Here is a 25,905-nt window from a genome sequence, read left to right as displayed (position 1 = left end):
TGTGTGAGAGGGTCACTGGTATTCACTCCAATATTATGCGCTATAACGTGTGTGTGTGTATGTGTACGTGTGTCTGCATGTAACACATGTATTATTAAAACACTCTCAGGTTCTTGCCCTCTGCTGCCTCCCAGAAGCTATGTGGTCCTGGGTCAGTTTTTTCAGCCCCAGTCTCCCAGCTGAAAAATGGAGAGTTCAGCCCACTGGTGTCTGTGAGGCTGAAATGAGAGCACTCATGGCATCCACACGTGTGTCACAGACGGGCGTTGCTCGCCAGCCACAGCTATTTCCTAGGGTGCTCTCAATCCAGCCGAGTGGAAATGGGTTCTCTAGCAGAGTAATTAACTGCTGAGACCACATGAGCATTAACAGACTCAAGAAGCTTCCCGAGAGAGAAGTGTGCAAAGATGGAGAGAGGAATGGAGTTCTAAAAAGAGACCAGAAGGACAGGCAGACAGAGCAGAAGAGATGGGTGACGGGGGACACGGGTGGGGAAGATGCCTGGCAGCATTAAACACCGCAGTGGTGAAAACCAAGATAAAGAGGTGCTGGCTTTGGCAATAACAGGGCCATTTCAGCGCAGTTTTCAAAGAAATGGTCAAGGAAGAAACAAAAAGGCCATGAGGTAAAAGTAAAGAATAGGAGATTTGGAAATGGAGTCTGGGGAAAAACCACAAGGTTCTGTTAAGACAAAGGTGAGCAGGAGGACAAGTGCCTGCAGGTGGGACACCTGAAGGGACAAAGCCAGCAGGGCAGACAAGGGCACAGGGAGAAGGCGACAGGTGAAGGGGGAGAGGAAGCGCCAGTGCTAGCTAGCTTTCTTTCCCTCTCCCCTCTTTTTTAATTGGAAAGGCAGATATACAAAGAGGAGGAGAGACAGAGAGGAAGGTCTTCCATCTGTTGATTCACTCCCCAAGCAGCTGCAACGGCTGGTGCTGCGCCGATTCGAAGCCAGGAGTCAGGAGCATCTACCAGGTCTCCTGCATGGGTGCAGGGTGCCACAGCTTTGGGCTGTCCTTGACTGCTTTCCCAGGCCACAAACAGGGAGCTGGATGGAAAGTAGATACACTGGGACACGAAGCAGCATCTATATGGGATCCTGGCGTGTGCAATGTGAGGACTTTAGCTGCTAGGCTGCCTAGCTGGGCCCAGAGGAGAGCTTTTTGCCTGTGCTGTGTATGTGAGTTATGTGGGAATCTGGTTAAAATGCAGACGGGTCAGTCCTTGTCTGCAGGCTAGAGCGGGGCCTGAGATGTCCACTTGTAGCTAGCTCCCTCCCACGTGCTGTTGACGCTGCTTTCTGAAACAGACTACACTCTAGCTAGTATGGAGGTAGAATTACCTTTGTGTGCCCAAGAAGAGCACTAGAAACAAATCTGTTGGCTAATGGGTCAAAAATTGTGAGAGCTTTTCCTCTATGCCGACTGAAACTAGCAGGGATGAAGACAGTAGGTGTGGAAAAACAAACAAACAAACCCTCAAGCGAGCAGGGATTCAAGCCCTGGTGGTGGCAAGTATGTGTGCAGGAACAGAGGACGACCTGCTGGGGAGATGTCGAGAGAAAGAAGACACACACAGGACAGAGGAAGGCTGCAGAGGGTCGAAGCACACAACAGAGTCATAGCACCTGAGAGCAGCTGTGGGTAAAGCATCAAGGAGGGGATGCTGAGAGCGACTGGCACGCATAGGCAAGACCTGAAACCAGTGCGTAATGTCATTTGACATTGTCCAACCAGTCCACACACACAAAAGTATAGAGGAAATTGCTATGTGTAAAATCTGCCTACCTCAACAGTTTCCCAATGGTGTCTCAGCCAGTGACTCTAGAGTTAACAGAAGTTAATGAGTTAAAGCAGACACATTTGTCCCCATATTCCAATATTGCTCGACTATTGACATATTTAAAGTCCATGTGGATTTACTGAATTATGGAAACCCTATTTTGAACATATCTTCAATTCTGTGATTAAAGAAACACAGGCATCCAATTTCATAATTTCATTGCTGCAGTTAGTTTAAAAGAACAGACCTGCTGACAAAACTCCAAATTGACAGGCAGGTGTAATTTGCACTTGGCTCTCTCTTAGTCTCAGACTCTGGGCGGCCAATCCCTCAGGCAGGAGCTGTGAGTGGATGTACTCACACCCACAGGCTAAGAACGCCTCTCCATTTGCCAACACAGTGCTTAGTAATGCTGAGAGAAGGATGCTGGTTCTGAAGCAAAATGTCTTCTAATTTGATAGGAAACACACGACACACACACATCCTTACCCCTTCACTGGTTTTCTGCAAGTCTGAAGTTGTATTTCTTGTGTCATTGCCAGCATCTCCTCCTTCAGAGCTGCTTTTGTTCTCCTCCTCTTTGCAGTCCTTGTCATCTTCATCTCCTGGAGATTTCCGTGACTGTTTAGAGGATTTCTACATGTTCAGACAAGTTAAAGATTTGGGTCAAAAGTAGAACTCGGCATGCCCAAGAGAAAGGCAGAGATGCACAAGTAGCTGATCTGTGTCTTCACACACACACACACACACACACACACACACACACACACACACAGTGTGCCAAGGCTGGGCTGGGGACCCTGGACAACTCTCTTCACCATACTGGTCCCAGTGTAACTCCCTGGAAGGGCTGTGGAGGAGGGAAGATGATTTCTTAATTCTGTCCAGCAGTGTGAAAATATCCACTGTCCATGACTGAACACCATCTTGGGAAAGGCTAACTACCCAAGATAATATATTTATGTATATTCATGCTGGGACACAGAGTCAGCTTAATAAAACTTTTGCACCATTGCGCTACAATAAACTAACCTTAATCTTCTAATTTATAAGCAGTCATGTGAGAACCCAAGATTATACTGGTGAACCAGTCCCTTCTTCTGATTCTTGGACTCCATCCTGGCCCTTCCAATAGAAATTCTAGGGGAGAGTTTCTGCTCTGGGCATCAGCAAGCTGTCCAGGAGACTTTGATGACATGAAACCCTGAGAAATACAGGGCTAGGCATTTTGTTAATATTAAAGATAAGATGTCATGGTTCTCAGGTGATCATGGAAGATACGATCTTGAAGGAAATCTAAAGAATCTAGTCTTCAACTTAAAACAGATAATGCTTAGTGAGTGAGGCATCTCTTCATCCCTCTTTGGTCCATTACTTCTGGTCTTTTCAATAGCAATGAAGCAGTGGCTTGAAAGTCACAGATCCATACTACTAAATGAGTAGGTACTACTAATTGAGAGTTGCACAAGACGTTACACAGAAGCTCAGCAAGCAAACCTAAATAAAATAAGATAATTCTAGTGGGTGTTCAAGTGAAATACAAAATGCTCTAAAAAAATCAGCTTGTGGGCAGTGTGGTGGCAAAACTGACTAATTATCCACTTGTGGTACCAGCAATCGATGTGGACACTGGTTTGTGTCCCGACTGCTCCACTTTCAATCTAGCTTTTTTGCTAATAGCCTGGGAAAGTAGAAGAACAGAGCTCAAATCCTTGGGTCCCTGCACCTATGTGGGAGACCTGGAAGAAGCTCCTGGCTCCTGGCTTCAGATTGGCTCAGTTCTGGCCACTGGGGCCATTTGGGGAATGAACCAGCAGATCAAAGATCTCTTTGTTTCTTCAGAAAAATAAATAAATCTTTAAAATAAATAAGCCAAAAAATAACTTCAATGGAAGATACAGTTTGACAGAAGATATTCTATTTTGTTGTCATCTGCAAACTTTGTCCCGATCTAAGGTACCTCATGTTCTCCATTAGGTACACACAAGGTAACCTGTACTGGCACCTGTTGCGCAGATGACAGCTGGATGGGTTTTGCACATTGTCAAAATAAAACACTGATGGTCTGCCAAACTCTTGGTTGCTGTTTTTTTTTTTTTCCCTGTAAGTTTCCTAAGTATATAAAGCCAATTAAAACAAGAATCTAAATGGAAGACTTTGATTGTGTGACAGGCTAATCAGTATGAAGCCTGTGCTGATCTCTGATCTGCAAGGATCCAAAATTATAACTTTGAATTAGCAGATGAGAAACCTATGTAAATCTATGATCCAGATGCTCCTCTGTTTAAAAGCTTCAGTTACTGTTGCATTTGGAATCAAAGCCAGACTCCTTGGAATGCTCTGCATGTCTGTTAGCTGTGTTAGCTGGCCTTTCCCTCTCCGCCTGCTTATAATTCTCTAGCTCTACCTGACTTTTTTCAATTCCAGAACATTCTAAACTCTTTCCTCCTCTGAGTTTTGCTAGTGTGTTCCTTTGCACACCTGCCTCTTCCTCGGGTCTCAGCACGAAGCTCACCTTTTTAGAAGTATCTGGCTATCCTATCTCCCTTTATTGTTATTGCCTGCTCCCACTCATTTCCTTCCCGGCCCTTCTGCCATGGGTACTCACTTGGGTTTCCTGCAGCCCCTCCATCCTACTGTAAGTTATGTGAGGAAAGCGACAGAGGTGGATCTGCACACGTGGTATAGTTTTTTTCACAGAAAAGGTGATCAGAAGATGTAAGAATTGAAGAAAGCCAAAACGCACACAGACATGAAGAAATCAATGTGTACAGACACAGTGCTGAGTCCTGTTGAGAGCTATGTGTTCCGGCCAACTGAGCCAGTAAGAGTCCTACTGCGCCTCCACTTTCCTAAATTCTTCACAGCTCCTCTGGAGGTTCCTGTTCCAGGCATAGCTATTCAGTCCTCCTACACAGTCAACACCGGATTGCCTTAACATCTATGGTTACCTGTCTTATTCCCTCTGCTGGCTGTCTTGAAAGGCAGAAGCGCCAGAGAACCTTTGGGCCCTACAAACACACGGAAAAACCATCCAAAACCTCCTAATGAATGTGCAGATCCACATGCAAGCAACGTCACAGCGACAGGCAGTTCCTCAGCACCTTGGAGGTGTAGGACTTTTTCCGTTTTGAGCCTGCTTTTTCATTCTTCCTTTTGCCTTTTCCATCCTCCTCTACTCGATCGCCTTCTTCCTCACTGCTTGCATCAGCAGTATTCCCGCCTTCCCCCTCGGTTTCCGAAGAGCTCTGTTGCTGAATTGCCTAGGAAATAATAAAACATCAGCTAATTATATTTTTGATAAAAGAGCCTACTGAAAGGAATCAGTCAATTTCAATTTGAAAGCACTCAGCTTCCTCTTCACATTTGCAATACAAAGGGCTGTCAAACTTAATTTTCCAGTGGGCACTTGGCTTGAACCCTTGTTGGTAAAAGAGTAACATTAAAGCTAAAATAATACTGCAGCCAAAAAACAAGCCTAACTTCAAATGCATGCAAGGTAACTATTAACACAGAGGACATGTAAAAGATCTCACAAAAACTAAAGCCAAAGACAGACACTCAGCAAGAACAAGGAAGCCAACCTTTACCTGGTAACCTGTAAACTTTACTCCGGGGTTGTTTTCTATTTCCCATAATCCTTCATTAAATCCTTTCCGTTTGTTGGACTTTCCAAATTTGTCTTTATATTCTTTATATGGAAAAAGGTCTTTGGGACCTAGAAATGCACTGCAGAAATACATTAAAAATAGAATTGACATGCTGATCTTCAGATGTCAGATATTTAAGTATCATTATCATTAAGTTGTCAGAGTATGTTACCGTTTGTTGGACTTTCCAAATTTGTCTTTATATTCTTTATATGGAAAAAGGTCTTTGGGACCTAGAAATGCACTGCAGAAATACATTAAAAATAGAATTGACATGCTGATCTTCAGATGTCAGATATTTAAGTATCATTATCATTAAGTTGTCAGAGTATGTTACAGTAAACAAACTGAAAGTAGAGAGACTCCTTCTCAGAAAGCACACATCACAGCATGTTAGATACACACCTTCAGGCAGGTACCACTGGACTGTATACTTTTATTTTACTTTTTAAAAAAAATTATGTGAAAGCCAGAGTTATTGGCTGGGGAGGGGGAAGAAACAGAGAGAGAGATTGAGATCTTGCACCTGTTGGTTCACTCTTCAAATGGCTGCCAGTGTAGAGCCAGGCCAAAGCTAGGAGCCTGGAACTCCATCCGAGTCTCCCACATGGTATGGCAGTGGCCCAGGTACTTGGGCTGTCTTCCTTAACTGCTTCCCCAGGCACATTAACAGGGAGCTGGATCAGAAGCAAAGCAGTTAGCATCTGAACTGGCACTCAAATGTGATGCCAGTGGTATAGGTTGTGGCTTAATCTGTTGTGCCACTATGTTGGCCCAATTTTACTTCAAATTACCCCAGTACCTTCTTTGTTTTAAAATTCTCTTCAGCTAAGCAATTTGAATTAAAGATACTTACTTTCATTAGTTATATCATCATCTCAAACTAAGATGTTAATCTTAACACAGAGTAAGAGCTTTGTGAGATTTATAATAGTGTGAACACGGGCCAATGCTGTGGCATAGTGGACAAAGCCACCGACTGTGATACCAGCATCCCATATGGCCTCTGATTTGTGTCCTGCTGCTCCACTTCTTGACCCACCCCCTGCCTGAAGCTGAGAAAAACAAGATATGGCCCAACCATTTGGGCCTCTGCTACCCAAGTGGGAGACCCAGATGAAGCTCCCAGCTTCAGCCTGGCCCAGCCCTGACTATTGTGGCATATGGGGAGTGAATTAGTGGATGGCAGCTCTTTTCTTCTCGCTCTGTGACTCTGACTTTCAAATAAGTAAATAAATTTTCTAAAAAAATCACAAAAATTAAAATACAAAGATTTTAACTGTATATACCATATCATTATTCACTATTATTTCCCTAATTTTATAAAAAATCATTACTATTTAAATGGGAAACTAGGCAAGAAACAGGTTAGAAGTAGCAAGTAGAAAGAATCTTACTGAGTTTAAGCCATATCCTAAATTAACTATAACCATGAAAAGTGAGAATTGATCTGAGCGTTCAAACTAGTGTGTAGCATTAGATTGCATAGATGGAAGACTGGAGGCATGTCAAACCAAGCTGCATTCACTCAAAGCACACCTCCGAGTCAAGACATGACCACTGAGGTGCTGGAGCTGCTGTAGGAAACTGAGACAAACACCTCTGCTCTAACAGCACATCGCTCCAGGGGTGGGGGCAGGAGGGTGGACAATAAGAAAAGGTAAGTGAGGTATACAGTGTGTGTGCTGAAATAACTAACTACATGCATGCAGCACTGGAGAAGGGAGGGACTGGGGAGATTATACAGTCTGAGGCATGCAGGTCAGAAGGGGCTTCACCAAAAAGATCCCTAAGAAAGAACTAGAGTTGGAGGCACAGTCCTGCACCTGGAACACAGAAGGTCTGAGATGGCAGAATGCCAGCCTAAGTGGGTCTGAGAAGGAGGCCACTGCGCCTGCAGCAGGGGCAGTCAAGGAGTTAGGACCAGGAGGGGATGGACAGCTGACATGGTCAGGCACACACTATGCTGGGCACTGGAGGCCACTGCCAAGACTTGGCATGGCATGAGGCTTCAAACAATCAGGTTTTAACAGGATCACTCTGGCTGCTATGTGGAAAACAGCCTGAGGACGGAGCCATGGAGGAGGCCAAGGATGAAGCAGGAGGTACTGAGGTAAGGAGGCTGGCGTTGTGGAGAAGGGCTGGCAGGAAGTGGCTGGATCCCGAGTTCCTTGTCCAAAAGTGATCTGTTGACATGCTCCGTGCATAGCATGTAGAGGAAGGTTTTAGAGTAAGATGGGAACATAGCTGAGTTCTACTGGAATGGAAAGATTGAGGGGAGGAAAAATTTTGGGGTAAAAAGCTCCATTCTGAATGTCAAGTTTGAAACTGTGGTTAGGCATCCAGTTGGAGCTGTTCAGCAGGTAGCTGGAGAACTGGTTCTGGAGATGGGGCCATGGTGTGGGCTGGAAACACACACGTGGGAATTACCAGTAAAGGGATAGTGACAGTTTCAGGAAACAGGTTTATGAATTCATAAGTTCAATTTCTAACTGGATATTGGCATTGCTCTCTCTCATTGTGCAGCTGGCAAAGCCTCACGAAAGCTTTCTGACCCAGTGCTGGTGAAGAACCACTACATCTTTCCTTGGAGTAGACCTTTAATTGCTCAGTCAGTGTTATTCCATCTCACTGAACCTAGAAAAATAACCTAGGAACATTTCATCACCAACACGACAGTCTTAATTCACAAACTGAACAGGGTGAAGACAAGGCTGTTTCACTGTCAGAGTAATGAGGGTCAGACTTGACCTTCTTAGCTTTGGACTCACTCTAAGTACAGGAAGCAGCTGCAGGGTCAACTTCCCCATGTTCACCTCAGCTTGGGTCCCAACAGTTACTTCCTTCCCACCACCATTGAATGTGTGAGACACAAGTCTTTACTAGGAGTAAGTGATGCTTCTTTACTGTCACCATCAGGAATGACACAGTGGCCGTGTCAGCTGCTGCAGGGATGATTCTAAAGGCAGCTGAGGGGGCTGTTCAGCCTAGGCATTAAGGATACCGATGAAAGTGAGTGCTCACTCTACCCCCAACAACAAGTCTTTACATTGAGAAAAAATATTTTGACCAGGTTAGTAATTTGTGTGATTCTGATGATTCTGACAACATACAAAACATTATGGATAGTCTATAAACAACACAGTCTAGCAGAGTCAGATTATAGCTGTTTAAACTTCATTTTTGCTCACTTACGTTTCGTGGGTGCCAAAAAAGAAGATGGGGTATTTGTTTGCTGGAGGCTTCACAGCTCCCTCTGGGAGTTCATCAATCTATTAAAGAAAAACCCAGTTAGAAAATAGTTACCATAAAGAGAATGTGAACAATGCTCTATCAATTTATTGCTAATTTCAAAGTAAAATTATTCTAATCAAAATCCTTAGTTTTCTTTAACCTGACACAATGATCCTAAAGCTCCCATTTGGCTCACTGTGTGGGATTTCTTGCTGTAGGTCGATTATAAGCCAACTGTGCTCATTCCTAAGCAGGAGTCGAAACTACTCATTTCCTTTGACTCCAAAAAACTACCTGGAAGCTGTGGTAGTGAGATAATTCCCAATAGTAAATTTAAAAAGAGTGAACAAGATGTAACTTTTGTGGGAGATAATAGCAAATACATATACGTCCCTAGAAACAGACATGTGATAAGACAGAACTACGGAAATGAATTCAATGAAATGTCAAATAATCATGAAACCACCTCATCTTTTGCCTGAACTACTACAATCTTTCCCCTCTTTCAGCTGAGATAGAACTCATTTTACAATGCTTGTTGATTAGGTCGCTTCCATGCTTTAAACCCTTGATAATCCCTCACTGTTCACAGCATTCTTAGCTGGGTAACTAAAACACTTCTGATATAATCATCCTGCCTCCCCAGACCTACCAATTCTTACACACAGTACAGCTAAAGTTGAGGACTCTCAGAAGGATGTGTGGTGACTGTGTAGTGCGAATATCGTGTCTAGATGTGAGGATGCAGTGCAGTGTGCATCTCTACTTCCAGATCAAAGATGGACTACTAATGAGACTATCAGCGGCACCTTGACAGCGGGATGCTGGGCTCTCTGCCATTATCTATGCTCGCAGTGATGGTCATGTGACTGTTTAGGAAGAGCTGTGCTATGGTAGTAATATAGAGGAATTCAGAGTGTGGGGGGAGGGGATTTGAGGAGGAGGAAAAAGAAATCCCAGGGCCTATGGAACTATATCATAGGATGATGATAATAATTTAAAAAGAAGTAAAAATAAAATAAAATAAAAAATAAAGTTGAGTACTCCTAGTAGGATAAAGTCCAAATGTCTTAGATAATTACACGGTTAGTACATGTTATCCCTTAGGATATTTCAAGAATGATCCCTGACCAGTCTAAACTGTCACTTTTCTCTCCCTACTCAGCAATATGAAACAACACGGAGTTATTTATAAACATGCAATACTTTTTTTTAAAAAAAAAGTTTTATTTCATCAACTTGAAAGGTAGTTACAAAGGCAGAGTGACAGAGAGAGACTGCGCCAGGCTGAAGCCTGGGTCTCCCGGGGTGTACATCAGCAGGAAGCTGTTTGGGAAGTGGAGAAGTCAGGGCCCAAAGCACACACTCTGATATGGGATGGGGTATTGTAACCCATGTTTTACCTCTGTGCTGCACAACTGACCCATTACATCTTTTTATGCAGTTGAACTTCTCATCTTTCCAAGACACAATTCAATTATAAAAGTGGATATATATTTACAATAAAAAACTAACAGCCTATAAGAAACTGCCATTAGTATTCTTATGAGATCTCTTTAGGCGAAGTTCTAGAAATGCTGCCCAAGAATGCTTTCCGAATACAACCTCAAACATGGTAACTTCCAGTATTCATAGAGGTCCAGTAAATGAGGGGCCTCTAGAATTTTAAAAAACGTATAATTTATTTGAGAGGGAGGGGAGGAAGAGAGTGAGAACAAGACCAGAAAGGCACTTGTACCCCTGATTCACTCCTCTAATGCCACAATAGCCAGGGTTAGGCCAGGACAAAGCCAGGAGCCCAGAACCCCATCCGGGTTTCCCGTGTGGTGGCAGGGATGTAGCTATTTTTAAGCCATCACGTACTCCCTTTTAGGATGGGCATCAGCAGGATGCTGGAGACAGGAGTGGAGTTGGGACTCACCTACCAGGTTGAAAGCCTGCCTGGGAGGTCATGAGATTTCTACCCATGCTGGCTCTTGGCCATGTCACTCTCTGAGTACATGCTTTCACTGTTTCACTTACTAGCTCTGTGATTTTGGGCTGGTCAATAACTGCATTTTCTTCATCTTTTCACATGTAGCTAATAGCATTACCTTTTTTAAAGATTTATTTTATGTGTTTGAAAGGCAGAGTTTAGAGAGTTCTTTTATCTGGTGGTTTATTCTTCAAATAGATGCAATGGCTTGGGCTGAGCCAGAGTGAAGCCAGGAGCCAGGAGCTTCTTCTGGATCTGCCACATGGGTGCAGGCAGTCGTGCCGTCTTCTGCTGCTTTTCCAGATGCATTAGCAGGGAGCTGATCACAAGCGAAGCAGCCAGGAGCTTCAGCTGCTAAGCCTCAACGTCAGCCCCAGGGACATCCTTCTCACAAAGTGTCTGTGATCATCAAATGAAGGGTAGTTTAGAATCCCTGGCATACACATCAGGAGCTTAGCAAGTGAGAGTTTTTTGCAGCTATGAGAGGCCCCGGACAAAGAGCCCTGTGCCTTACAAAATTTAACCGAAAAAACTTTCATTGCCAAACTCCTGTTCCTTTATTTCTCTTAACTTGCCTGCCATCTAGTGCCACTCACAGGGTAATCCAATCAGTATACAGGTCAGGGCACTCTGCGTAATGGTTCAAACTTGTATTTGTCTCATCCCTTACTGCACTCAAATGCTACTCAAATCACACTTCATCAGACATTTCCACTATAATTTAACTTTAAATTGCTCATCTTGGGGCTGGTTTTGGGCAGACCAGGTGAAGCCACTACCTGCAATGCCAGCATCCCATATCAGGGTGCTGGGTTGAGATGTGGCACCCTGCTTCTAATACAGCTCCTTGATAATGCGCCTGTGAAGGCCGTGAAAGATGGCTCAAGTACTCGAGCTCCTGCTACCCCTGTGGAAGACCCGGCTGCAGTCCCAGCTCCTGGCTCCGGCCTGGCCCAGCCCTTGCCGTTGCAGCAGAGAGGGGACTGGTATTTCTTGGCCTTTCCTCCCCTCTGTATGTCTGCCTTGCAAACAAAGAAACAGCATCTATTTCCCTATCATCCTCTACTCCCTATCCTGCTTTATTTCTATTCTTGCCATTTTCACGATACCAGGTGTGTTTTCTCTGGATATTAGGACAGTCTCCATAAAGGGGAGACTTGTTATCGCCATACCCCTTCTGCCTCAAACACTGCCTGACACCTAATTGATGCCTAATCAAGATTCCTTTGAGGTACGAGGGCTTAAGTCTGAGCCTGTGGGCTTAGTGCCAAGTGTGTGTGTACATTTATGTACATGTCAGAAAGAGGGAGTTCTGTGTGTCAGACGTTGAGGTGGGTTCGGGGGGTGGTAACAGTAGGTGTACAGCGTGTTGTGGGGGCAGGGCCTCGCTCTATGGCTGAAATAGTAGATACCAAATCTCATACTAGAAACAATTGCCCTGAGCTTGTCTAGAACAGAGAAAAGAACACGGGGAAGGACGCAGGCTTCTCCACTGACTCAGGCTCTGCCAATGCCTATACTTGTCCATGCAGGGAATCTCCAGATGTGAGGAGAGAGAGAGAGAACAGTTGTGGAATACTTTCAAGAACAAATTACCCTGAAAAACCATTAGGAAGCTAGAGCATCGAGGAATCTCTATGCATAACAGAAGGTTATGAGGGCAAGCGAGCTTGTCTCTGAGTGTGTCAATAGAGACTGAAGTGCTGGGGGAGTTACCTGCCAAAGGATGGTAGAGGAAAACCCCTCAATTTGGCTACAAAAAAGCACATGAGGTAATGTAAGTTAGAAGGTGGGGAGATCTAACTTGTGATTGTGCAAAAAAAAAAAAAAGGAGTTAAATAAAGAAAAAAAGCTGTAAATAAGAAATTTACTATAGGGATAGAAGGGGAAAGCACACAATTAAAATAAAAGGAAATGTACATAATACAAAGGGGAAATTTTTTAGTAAGAATATTTGGTTTCATAGGTAACTGATCAATTTAATACCAGGACTATTGTTAATTCCAAGCCTGATGATAGGTAATATCTTCCAAAATAACAGTTTAAAAAGGTTATCTGGAATTAATCTATCAGTCCCTAGTTATCTTCAAGCACACAAAAACTATCACCTAATGGCTGACAGGGCAATTTCACACTAAAGACACTTCACTTTTGATTTGGTAAAACCCTGGAAAACACTGACATTCTATTTGTGATGAGTAATAAATAACTGTGACGGCCATGATATGTTTAGAACTCGGTGCGTCTCACGTACAGTAGCCTTTCAGGCCCTTCTTTAGGAGGTACACACTGCACGTGGGGCACCGGTTCATCCTCATGGCGCATCTATGGTGCATCTGCAGGCAGCCAGCCTCCACCAGAAGCTCTGGTGAGTCACTCAGACTCCAGCTAGGACCGTCACATGAGGTCTTATTTCAGCCTCAAGGAAATACTCTCGTTCAGACTTTCTTTTAAAATCCTAAAAAGTCACATTCTAAATCGAGTTGTATAGAAATCATCCACATTGCTCCACGTCCCCTTTGCCCCCTCAAGTCTTCTAGGCAATTGTCCATACAGGTTCAATTTTCTATAGGCAGAAAACGTGCCTCTGAAATAGGGTTTATTTTCACTTTTGCTGATGTAAAATACAAATACACTTCCCAAATTATGGCATTTGTGAATACTGTCACTCAATCAAGTACTGTGTAGAACATTCAAGTCATCCCAGAGTTTCCCTCCGTTTCCTGCCAGCTGCTTTCCAAGCTCACAACTACTTTTCTAAGTTCTTCAGCTCAGAAAGAATCATGCAGCTGGTCACTGGCCTCTTCTGCTCAATGTGTTTTGAGATGACTCCAGGCTGCATCAGTAGCTCCTTCTTGGTTCTTGTCTATCGGTGCCTCCTTTACCTGGCACAGGGAGGGGCAGGGAGGGAGGGATGACAAGCCCAGGCTGCCGGCTAACGGCTGCTGTGAGGCAGCATTACCACAACTGTGCTATCAGCATTCTCGTACATTTCTTTTTATGGATATGCACTTGCCTTTCTCTCAGGGTAACACCAAGGGGGATTACTGGGTAATAGTGGGGGTACATTTTCAACTTTATAAGAAACTGCCAGACTTTTGTCGATTTTATCCTCCCTCAAGCAAAGTCCTAGATGTTTTACAGAATGTCTTCCTAATCAGCAACAGGAATGGCCAGTCTTTTTCATTGTAACCATTAAAACAGCAGTGAAGTGTTTCTACTGTGGGTAACTTTTTAAGATACATATTGAGCTGTTTTTCCCATAAGAAATGACAGTGTGTGTCCTCACAAGGATCTGTCCGAGGATGAACTCGGGAGCTTTATTCCCAAGAGCCTCAACACCAGGAACAGCCCAGGTGTCCAGTCAGGTGAGCATGCCCAAGCGACCTGTGCCATAATCACACAGTAACAAAAGTGAGGAACTAGTATTTACAACATGGATGATTTTAAAAAAACATCAAATGAAAGAAGCCTTACACGGCAGAGTATATAGTGTGTAGTTTCATTTAAATAAACTTCTAGAAAAGGAAAAGTTAATGTAGAGTATAAAAACCCTAAAGAGTGATTACTTCTGGGGGAAACGGAAGGTGCTGCCTGAAAGACTTTCCTGGAGTGATGGTACTATGTCATATCTTGATACGGTTTCGGCAGAACTCATCAAATGAAAACACTTAAGATTTGTGCATTCACTATGTGCAAACTTAACTCCAAAATGTAAATAAATATTTTTATGCAGGGCTGAAATACATTAATTTCTGAAATTTACTTTGAAATAGCCCAATAGCCTAGTGGATAAAGTCCTCGCCTTGCATGAGCCAGGAACCCATATGAGTGCTGGTTCCTGTCCTGGCTGCTCCACTTCCCGTCCAGCTCCCTGCCTGTGGCCTGGGAAAGCAGTCAAGGAAGGCCCAAGGCCTTGGGACCCTGCACCCACATGCGAGAACTGGAAGAGACTCCTGGCTCCAAGCTTCGGATTGGCTCAGCTCTGGACATTGCGTCCACTTGGGGAGTGAAACAGCAGACTAAAGATCTTTGTCTTTCCTTCTGTCTGTCAATCTTCCTTTCCAATAAAAATAAATAAATCTTAAAAAAGAAAATGAAAGATGCTTCACAAACATCAGCTTGTTGACAGAAGTTTGACAAAACACATTTGGCAAAACACTATACAGTCAAGGTGGCAGGCATACGGATGTTCACTTTTATATTCAATTTTTTTGTATATTTAGAATTTTTATACTGACACCTTACTAAAAATAGAGGTAGAAGAGGATGAGATAGTATAACAAATTGTCTTAAGCTATAAAGTCAATTGATATTATTTAGTCAGCAAATCAAGATGAAGCAGAAAACCTTTATGCTTCGTTGTAAGCTGAAGTTGATCTTTAAAAATGCACACATATTTTACCTAAGGAAATATCAAAGACTACTTCTAAAATAACTTCAAACTTGTCACTCAGGGATTACACCAATTACACTCCCATCAACATGTACCCAACCCTATGTCCCCAAAATGGGGATTATAATTTTGTTCTCTTCTAAATTTGCTGTGTGGAAAATGGTACTTTGCTTTAATCTGCTCTTTCTTAATTGTAGATGCTGTTGGACATCTTTTCATATAACTTATTTGTTTTACGTTTTTTGTAAAGTGCTTTTCCATACCCAATGCCTATTCTTCTATGGTGTTGTTGCTCTTCTGTAACTATCTGTAAAAACTCATTTATCATAAAAGCATTGTATGTCATATTACTTTGCTTATTTATACATCTCTTGGTATCCATGGGAGTGGGTCTAGGGTTCTCTATGGATATCACAATCTTTCTGATGTAATTGGCATATTTGCATATAAACTAAGCAGTCCTCTATTTGTATTCTCTCCTACACTTGAACTCATGTCCAGATCATCTGTAATATCAAACACAAAGTAAACAATTGTGACACTGTATAGTTGAGGGAAAAAAAAAAGAAAATGTCAGTACATGTTCAGTATGGATGCATTTTCCAAGTATTTCTGGTTTATTATTATTATTTAAAGATTTAAAAATTTTTATTAGAAAGTCAGATATATATAGAGGAGAGACAGAGAGGAAGATCTTCTGTCTGCTGATTCACTTCCCAAATGGACACAACAACCAGTGCTGTGCCAATCCGAAGCCAGGAGCCAGGAGCTTCTTCTAGGTCTCCCACACAGGTGCAGGGTCCCAAGGCTTTGGGCCATCCTTAACTGCTTTCCCAGGCCAATAGCAGGGAGTGGAATGGGAAGTGGGGCTGCCGGGATTAGAACTTGTGTCCATATGGGATCCTGGTGTGCGTGCAAGGTGAGAACTTTAGCCGTTAGGCTACTTTGTACTGGATTCTATTTTTTTTTTTTTTTGAGAAGAGTGAGCGAACTCATTTCCATTTGTTGGTTCACTTCCCAAAAGTCAGGAAGGGAGGGGCTGGGCCAGAGTTGAAGCTGGTTTCCCTGACATGCAGGCAGCAGGAACCCAATCACTGGAGTCCTCCCTGATGCCTGCTGCGAGCCGCATATGCAGGAGCAGAAGCATCTGTTGCTCTGAGGGGTACACTGCCAGAGGCCATGGGCTCGCTCCCTGAATAGTTTTGATCCTAGCCAGGAAGGCTGAACCTGCACATGTCAAACTCATGAACCTGCCTCGGTGTGCCTGTGTATTCACAGCTCAGTGTTTTCTCTGCTGTGTGTTCCCTACCTTTCCCCCCATTCACTGCCTTGACTGCAGTTGCAATAGCTGCTAAGAGAAACTGCCATTTATAGCAGCAAAAGCTATTAGTCTTTTCTAGGTTTATATTTTGCTTATGGGCCTTTTTCTTTTCTAAGATTATTAAAAACTCTCCCATACCTTCCTGAGCATTACCTTGGTGATTTCACGGAATTTTCTTCTTTATTTTTAGATGTATTCATTTATTTGAAAGGGAGACTTACAAAGAGACAAAGAGATCTTCCATCCTTTGGTTCACTCCCCAAGTGGCTACCGCAGCTGGGGTGGCCTGGCTGAAGCCCGGAGCCTGCAACCATCCAGATCTCCCACCTGGGCACAGGGGCCCAAGCACTTGGCCATCCTTTGCTGCCTTCCCAGGTGTATTAGCAGGGATCTGGATCAGAAATGAAGTGACTCGGACTCAAACCAGCTCCCCATGGGATGCCAGTGTTGCAGCTAATGGCTTAACTTGCTGCACCATGCTAAAATATGTTCTTAAGCTAGAACTCTAATCACATGTGAAGGGAAATGAGCACACATGAAAACGATTACTATTAGCATAAACTGCTACAAGAGTTTACGAAGTGAACTTGGCTGTAGACACCATAAAATTTAAGATCTACACATCACATGACCTAACAATTCACTTCTAGGAAATAATCTAACTCAGAAAAATACAAGCATGCATATATAAACAATCCAAGATGTTCATTGGCGCTCTCCTGCCAAAAGTAGCAGCAACTAAAGGGCTATCAGTTTAAGGACGGTTAACTAAATTACTATGCTGTATACTACTGCATGTCACATAGCAACTTGGGAAATTAGTAAAACATAAGAGATATGAAAAAAGGCAAATTGCAGAGTTAAAAAAAAAGGTAATTCAATTCAATAAAACCGTGTGTGTTCAAGTGCAAGTACTTGTAGGCACTGGAAAACGCTAGGGAGTGTATGCACCAAGCTTCTCCAACCAGTTACCTTGGCTACATTTTTATCTGAAATTTAAAACAAAAGCATGGGGCTGACACCATGTGTAGTAAGCTAAGCCTCCATTTGCAGTGCCATCATCTCATATAGCCATGGGATTGAGATTCTAGCTGCTCCACTTGGGGGTCCTGTAGTCAAGCCAATGGAAGATCTCTGTCTGACCTTCTCTCTTTATCTCTGCCTCCCAAATAAAATAAATAAATGAAAAAATAAATTTTTAAATAAAACAAGGGTCTGGTGCAGCTTAGTGTCCCAGATATTCTACTTGCCATCCAGCTCCCTGCTTGTGACCTGGGAAAGCAGTCGAGGACGGCCCAAAGCCTTGGGCCCCTGCACCCATGGGGGAGACCCGTAAGAAGCTCCTGGCTTCAGATCGGCTCAGCTCTGGCCATTGCGGCCACTTGGAGTGAATCAACAGACAGAAGATCTTCCTCTCTGTCTGTCCTCCTCTCTGTATACCTGATTTTCCAATTAAAAAAAAAGTAAAAAACATAGATATCTAGGACCTGACCTAGATAAAGTATGACTTAAAAGGAATAACCGTTGGAGGGAGTTCCTGTTAAAGAACAACTAGACATAGGATGGGTCAGACCTTGGCATCGACATTTTGTGAAGCCGATTTTCCTTTAAACATTCAAGCCCTCTACAGAATGGAGCTTGTCTGCCTGCAAATTTTCCCACTGCAAAGTAAATTTGGTGGGGGTCTCTGGTACTTTAATCTTCTCTATCTGACCTTTCCAGCAAAATTATCCTAATTCAATGCAAAGTTTTATATAATACATTTTATTAGGGAGAGAATTCACTGCTTTACTCAGATCTTGTAAACCTTGCTTCTGCCACTGAAAAATTCTGAAGAGGGCCCAGCGCCGTGGCGCAGTGGTTAAGGTCCTCGCCTTGGACGCCCAGGATCCCATATGGGCGCCGGTTCTAATCCCGACAGCCCCGCTTCCCATCCAGCTCCCTGCCTGTGGCCTGGGAAAGCAGTCGAGGACGGCCCAGGGCTTTGGGACCCTGCACCCGCGTGGGAGACCCAGAAGAGGCTCCTGGCTTCAGATCGGCATAGCATCGGCCGTTGCAGCTGCCTGGGAGTGAATCATGGGACGTAAGATCTTCCTCTCTGTCTCTCCTGTCTGTATATCTGCCTTTCAATAAAAATAAATCTTAAAAAAAAAAAAAAAGAAAAATTCTGAAGAAAGAAAAGCAAGTAAAGCTAACTTCAGATACTTGTGAATCCATTCAGAAGACTTATGGCAATCTAGGCAAATCTTCTATTTTAGTGTCAACTACAGAAGGCTTTAAGTTGTTAATACACAATATGCAATATCCATTTTTTTCCTCCTAAATTCCATTTTGTCTGACACAAATACTGCTGTCCCTCGTTTTATTAGTCCGATAAACATGTCTCCAAATTGGCGTTAATTTTTGGCTAGACTGCTCTGTGGTCAATCTCTTACAAACATTATATTGATGTATTGTTGGATTTTGCTTACTAATCCAAATAGAGACCACTGTTCTTATAATAGAACATCTAACTTTTTATATCTCTGATTTCTCGTTTACCTCTGTTCTATGAATTACAACACACATACTCTCACTCTCAGGGCGTGCATTTCAAATATTTCAAAAACATTAAAGCAACATTTATTTAATAAGACAATATTTATGTATCCTAATCTAAAAATGGGATGTTCAATGCTTTCCTCTTTTTTTCCTTCCTTTGCTTATTAAAAACCATCGTTTATTTACACAAGAGGCAGAGATGGGGAAAGGAGGAAGAAGGAGAGGTGGGAAAGGGAGACTGCACAAGTTCTCCTGTCCACTGGGTCAGGCTGCAGCAGGGAGCCTCAAGTGGGCGGGACCCAAGTGCCTGAGCCATCACTGCTGCCTCGCAGGGTCTACAGGAGGAATTGGGGTCTCAAGCTGGAATTTGGGGCTGCAACTAGGCACTGAGCTCAGGCACACTCTGAAGGGACTCACGGAATCTTAACTGCTAGGCCAAACCGCTGTGCTGCCCTGCCCTGCCCCTGCCTACCCCCCAAAATTAATTTAGGTATTTGAGAGGCAGAGAAACACAAGGTGCTCTTTCCTGGTGCCTGTGATAGCTGGACCAGATTGCAGCTGGGAACTGGAAGGGCAATGCAGATTTCCTAGGTGGGTGGCAGGAACCACACAGGAGTCAGCAGCATTGCCTCCCAGGGTGTGCTTTAGCTGGAAGGGCTGGAGCTAGCCGTTGAAGCAGGTAGTCTGTATGTGGGCACCTGAGCTGCCGGGGTAAATGCCCACCTCCCTTTCCCACTCTTAATCCTTCCTTCATCTTTTCTCTGGTAGGTTCTACTGTTTGGTTTAAAAATCATTTAATAATCACTTTTCTTACTGCAATGATTTCAGGAAATTCCCCAGGGCAGATGCCTTCAAACGACCAGTAGGAGGAAGGCAAGCAGATCAAGCAAGCAGTCAATAAGCAGCTCCTCAACCAGCAGCCTCAGCTGGAGACTCAGGGGATGGACAACACATTCCCCAAAGAGGGGAGTAATCACCACAGAAGATGTGCAAAGAAGGTAGTCAAAATCCTACAAAACAAAAGCTTAAATCCTAAACAATAGAAGGGGAAGAGGGGAGAACGAAGAAAGGGTGGGAGACATCGAGAGAGTTGGCATCTATAAGGAGAGAACTGGAGGGAAAGGCGTAGGATGCTGCTTTCTCAGCCCTCCTTCCCCCTAGGAACGAGGCCTCTTCAACTAGACCGTGCTGAGAAGACAGGCCTCGGAGGCTTGGGAGTCGCAGCAGGCACCTGGTGTCACTCCTGGAGCTGTCTTCTTTTAAGACTCATCTTAAAGACACAGTTACAGAAAAAGGAGGAGAGACCAAGAGAGATCTGTTATCCATTGGTTCACTCCCCAAATGGCCACAACAGCCAACGCTGGGACAGAACCAAGGCAGGAACCAGGAGCTTCTTGTCTCCCATGTAGGTGCAGGGACCCCAGGATCTGGGCCATCTGCTGCTTTCCCAGACAAGTCACCAGGCATGTGGATTGCAAGTGGAGCAGCTGGGACACAAACTGGGATGCCAGCATCACAGGCAGCAACTTTACCTGCTATGTCACAATGGTCCCACACTGAACAGCTAAGAGCACAGTACTTTCTGGCTAGCTGGGCAGTGGTAAATGCACTAACACTGATTTGTACTTCCAATTGCTTGTGGTTAAAAAAAATGCAAATCATCCATGGCCTATTTATTAGCTAGAGATAGTAGGGCTGGGCCAGGCCAAAGCCAGGAGTTTCTTCTAGGTCTCCCTCAAGGGAGCAAGGATGCAAACACTTGGGCCATCCTCTGCTTCTTTCTCAGACCCAACAGCAGACTGCTGGATCAGATGTGGAGCAGCTGGGTCTTGAACCAGTGTCCATATGGGATGCTGATACCACTGGTGGCAGCTCCCAGCTGCTCCACTTCCAATCCAGCTTCCTGGTAACATCCCTGGGAAAGCAGCGGAAGATGATCCAAGGGCTTGAACCCTGCCACCCACATGGGAGACCCGGAAGGAGTTTCAGGCTTTTGGCTACTATGATCATTTGGGGAGTAAGCCATGGATGGAAGCTCTCCCCCTGTAACTCTGCCTTTTAAATAAGTACACATAAATCTCTTAAAAGAGGGCAGGGGATGTATCTGCCAGGAGTATATGTGGTAGAATATTGATATAAAACAAACAAACCAACCTCAGTGTCCTCCCTCCTCCTGGTTTTGTGTACAATTTCCTTTCCCTCACTGCAGGCTAAGAACAGTTACTTACAGGGAATGGAACATAAGGAAGTGCTAGATTTCACCGAAGGGACTAGGTTCCAAACACTGTGACTTTTGGTCCTGCAACTCTGGCCTTCTTGCTTGCCTGTCTGAGCATAGCAGCTGCCATTGTGGGTGCTGCTGCTCCACGAGGCCCACAGCCTGTGAGGAACTGGGTGCTGGCAATAGTTACCAAAATGACCTTGAAGGTGGTTTGTCCTGTAGCCAAACTTTAAGATGAGTGTGCCCTGGTAACTGAGAGCCAAGAGACCTAGGTTAGCCATGCCAAGACATTTCTAACCACAGAGAACTGTGCTATTTTAAGCCATTAAGATCTGGAACGATCTGCTAGGAAGTAAAAGATGAGCAACATAGGGTGCTCTGAAGAAATTGTAAAAATGGGTTATTGAGCAGGGCTGGCACTGTGGTGCAATGGGTTAACTGCTGCTGCTGCATGGGGACACCCACTTCCTATGCACGAGAACCTTGTTCCAACTCCCACTGCTCCACATTGCTGATTCACCTTCCTGCGTGTGGAGGGAGGCAGCAGGTGAGGGCCCAAGCAGCTGGGTTCCTGTCACCCCTGTAGGACACCCAGCTGGAGTCTCGCTTCTGGCTTCGGCCTGGCCCAATCCCAGCATCTGCAGGCATGTGGGGAGTCAATCGGCTGATGAAACTTCTTCCTCTCTGTCACTCTGCCTATTACAGCTAAAAAAAGAATTTATAAGCAAAGGACTCAGCTGTAAACAGCTGCCAAGTTCACATAACATCAGCATCAACTCACAATAGTTAATACTCCTGTAAGCATTTTTGGCCACTTCTACTCCACTCCCATTTCGGAGGGCTGAAATATGTGATTAGCAAGAATGTGGGAAGAGGAGTCAAATCTTAAAATTTAATAGTTTCAATTATTACACAGAAGTAACCACATGAATGACTGAATTTAGCTCTGTGTGTGTGTGTGTGTGTGTGTGACTAGAACTGATCTGAGGACGTTCAGCAGCGGCAAACACAACAGTTACAGGACCTTCCCCAGGGAGCCAGGTTCCAAGCAAGCATCACACGCCGGGCCTGCACAGAGGCAAACAAACCCCAAAGGGGCAACACTGGGAAGAAGAGGAGCCCCAGCAGCCAAGAGCAAAGGCAGAGAACAGGTTAAGGTGAGCACCAAGTCACATGTGAAGACAGTAGCTGGACAAGGCTTTTATAAGTGGTGGTTAGCAAACCACCAAGGTGCCCTGAGAAGTTTGTGTTATTAACAGTCACGATATCAATGTCCATGTCAAGTTAAACATGGACACAGACATGCCTGTAGCACCTAACAGTAGGTGCTAGTCACATGTGCTCACATGTCAGATTCGCAGTCAAGGTTTGCTTACCTAAGCCCTGCTGGCCAGCTGCTGGGGCCTTGGCCACTCTGCTGCTCTGATCTGTATTCTTTGTTTTCTATTACTTAGTTTAAACCCAAAGCAAAATGCTGGAAATGTAAGCTAATGAAGTTAAGGAAGAACATAAAATAACCTTTTAACTTTATTTCAAAATTATCTTTATCATATCTGTAAGTTGAACTTATTAAGATCTTTCATCTGAACCAGAACTGAAAGGGGAAAGATGGGCAAGCGCCATGGCATCATAGGCTAAACCTTCTGCCTGCGGTGCCGGCATCCCATATGGCTGCCAGTTCAAGTCCTAGCTCATCAGCTTCCGATCCAACTCCCTGCTTACAGGCTGGAAAAGCACAGAGGATGGCCCAAGTGCTTGGGCCCCTGCACCCACATGGGAGGCCCAGAGGAAGCTCCTGGCTCCTGGCTTCAGATTGTCTCAGTTCTGGCCATTGCAGTTACTTGGGGAGTGAAATAGCAGATGGAAGATCTCTGTCTCTCTTCTTTGTAACTGCCTTTCAAATAAAAATTTAAAAAAAAATTTCTAAACGGGAAAAAACATATTCTAATTTAGTCTTATTGTTAAAAATTAATTACACTTTGGGATTAGTGTTCTGTTACTATATTTTCATCTTCTCTATATTAGAATATATGTACATGTTTTATATAAACACGTCACATGGAAATCTATGGTAATGGGGATCCTTTTTTAAGACACAATATGAGAGGTAGAGTTGACCTCACTGTTCTTCCTTAGACTTGTTCCTAGGAAATCACTATTTATAACAGTATTTTTTTTCTCCAGATCCATATTCAAAATGAGAAACCAACATTTTATATATAGCAAGGATAGGTTTTGTTTTTGCAGAAGAGCAGTTCTAAAGTCTTCCTTTTTTTGCTCTTACATACATTCCCCATATATGGAAGCAAGTTTTGTAAAATATTCTGCATCCAGAAAAGTCCTTGAAGTTAACTGGCATAGCTCTAATTAATATTTTTAATGCCTGCATCATAACCCAGTGATCAGACCATTCTGAATTTAACCCTTACCCAGGGGGGAGCTAGTCGCCTTGTTTTCGGTGTTTCGGCCCTTAAAGAAATCTGCAATTAGCATACTTTCATTTTCTATGCACTGGGGCTTCTCTTTGCATGAGACAGGTTACTAGGAGTGACTGTTGGGTCACACAGTAAATTTTCATTTTAATATATATAAATCACATTGCTTCCAAAAAGGCTACAACAATTCACATGTTCACAAAGATAGGAAAAGGACTACTCTTCCAAAGTACAGTGTTAACTGTTACTGTTCTTTAACAATGAGGCTAAGCACCTTTTCCCAGGCTTACTGGCCATTAGGATTTGTCCTTCAGTGGACTGACTGTTCACATCAGTTTTGCATTTCTCTACAGGTTGTCTTTTTACTCTCCATCTGTAGTATATTGGGCTTATATTTGTAAATTCCATGATGCACACACATATGCATACACTTTCCCATTACGTCACAAGTTCCTTGAAACACTTCGAGTCTGAGGAGCCTGTCCACTAGGCTTTCTTTCCTAGCTTGTCATCCATCTCTTCTCTTCCTGTCCTTATACCCTTCATCTCATCCAAGCCCATGGTTTTAGAATGTCAGCGCATGCTTACGCGATTCACGTGTCTACCCCCACACTTCACACCTTTCTGCTGAGCTCTGATGCCCCATCTTGGGGTTCTCACAGGCATTCCAAATTTAAGAGTCCTAAAAGCAAGCTCTTCCTCTTGTATCCTAGCCTGCTTATCCTTCAGGATTCACCGTTTGAGTAAGTGGAACCACTATCTACCAGCTGTTTCCATCAGGAACTTGGAAGTTACATGGATTTACTCTACTTCCTTAGTTATATCTCAGCCATTAACAAGTTAATTTAGTTAAATTCCCAGATATATCACTAGGCTAACCATCCTTCTACACCCACTACCAGCCTCCTCCAATCCTGTCTACTTTAGCTATTATTATGTAATGCCTGAACTTCCACAAAGCCTTGTAACTGAGTCCTCTGCATCTAGCCCCCCAACATGTTCCCCAACAATTTTTAGTCCTAAAACATAAGTCCTGCTCAAAACTCACGCTGCTTTGGGGCCAGAGCTGTGGTGTAGTGTGTTAAGCTGACGCTGGCAATGCTGACATCCCATGTGAGTGCTGGTTCAAGTCTGGCTGCTCCATCTCCAATCGAGCTCCCTGCTAACAGCCTGGGAAGGCAGTGCAGGATGGTCCAAGTGTATGAGCCCCTGCACCCACATGGGAGACCTGGAGAAGCTGCTGGCTTCAGAGCAGCCCAACTCTGGCCATTGCAGCCATTTGGGGAGTGAGCCAAAGGATCAAAGAGCTTTCTCTCTCTACCTCTTCCTTTCACTCTGTAATTCTTGCAGGTTAAACAAATAATTTTTAAAAACTCACAAAATTTATAAAATCAGCAAAAAGTATAAAATACCTACTTATGAATACATTTAAACTCAGATATATAGGAAATCAGGAAACAATTCAAAAAGTTAAGAAGAAATAGACTATACTCTAGAATTAGAAGACTTACTGTAAGTTTAAGATTTTAGGATGAGCTGGCATTGTGGCACAGACATGCTTCCATGTCAGTTCAAGTTTGGATTGCTCTGCTTCTGAGTCAGCTCCCCACTAAAGCATCTGGGGAACAGCAGACCCCTGCACTGACAGGGAGACCTTGAGGGAGCTCCAGGTTCCTGGCTTCAGCCTCACCCGGCCCTAGCCACTGCGGCCATCTGGAGAGTGAACCAGCAGATCTCACGCTGTCTCTTCCTCTCTCTAGTCACTGTGCCTTGAAAATAAACACATTTAACTTGAACCATGTTTCTTCTGCTGCATCTCCAGGCACACAGGCAGGTAGCTGGACTGCAAAGGATTCCAACCAGTGTTCCTCTGGAATGACAGTGTTGCAGGTGGCAGCATAACCCGCTGCTCCACAAAAAAAAATTCCTTAACAAAGATGTGTCTTGGAATTAAAAAAAAAAAGTGTGGCTGGTGTGAATAGCAGGCAGAACACTAATCGTAACCCCTGCACCTATGTGGGCACCAGGTCATGTTCCGCCCATACCCTGCATCCGGCTCCCTGCTAAGGGCCCAGGAAAAGCGGCAGTGGGAGAAGGCTCAAGCATCTGGGGCCCTGCCACACGTCGGAGACCTGGATGAAGCTGCTAGTGCTGGCCTGGGCCAGCCCTGGGCACTGGGCCATCTGGGGAGGAAACGAGAAGACAGAAGCATGCTTTCTGTCTCTCGGTGCGTCTCTTCCTCTCTGTAACTCTTTCAAAGAAAGAAATAAATCTCTAAAAAGAGGGAATACACGATAATTTACACTTTTGTTAAGGTCATCATCTTCTTTGCTTATATTTCTAGTAACTT

At 44.0% G+C, this 25,905-nt stretch overlaps 1 protein-coding gene across 1 annotated transcript in view; it reads right to left on the bottom strand.

The window, feature by feature from the left end:
• Positions 1-25,905, bottom strand: part of HDGFL3 (HDGF like 3) — a 60,671-nt gene that overhangs the window by 12,278 nt on the left and 22,488 nt on the right. The window contains exons 2-5 of the mRNA XM_040969877.1: positions 8,628-8,704; positions 5,373-5,511; positions 4,887-5,045; positions 2,272-2,418 (exon numbers count right to left, since the gene is read on the bottom strand). Of these exons, the coding sequence (XP_040825811.1) occupies positions 2,272-2,418; positions 4,887-5,045; positions 5,373-5,511; positions 8,628-8,704 (522 nt within the window). The remainder of the gene's footprint in view (positions 1-2,271; positions 2,419-4,886; positions 5,046-5,372; positions 5,512-8,627; positions 8,705-25,905) is intronic.

The sequence above is a fragment of the Ochotona curzoniae genome, unplaced genomic scaffold (genome assembly GCF_017591425.1).
Source record: "Ochotona curzoniae isolate NIBS_2020 unplaced genomic scaffold, NIBS_Ocur_1.0 scaffold_4701, whole genome shotgun sequence".
In the NCBI taxonomy this organism is placed as follows: Eukaryota; Metazoa; Chordata; class Mammalia; order Lagomorpha; family Ochotonidae; genus Ochotona; species Ochotona curzoniae.
The sequence above is the reverse complement of the archived record's forward strand: the minus strand, read 5'-3'. Positions and strand labels throughout refer to the sequence as shown.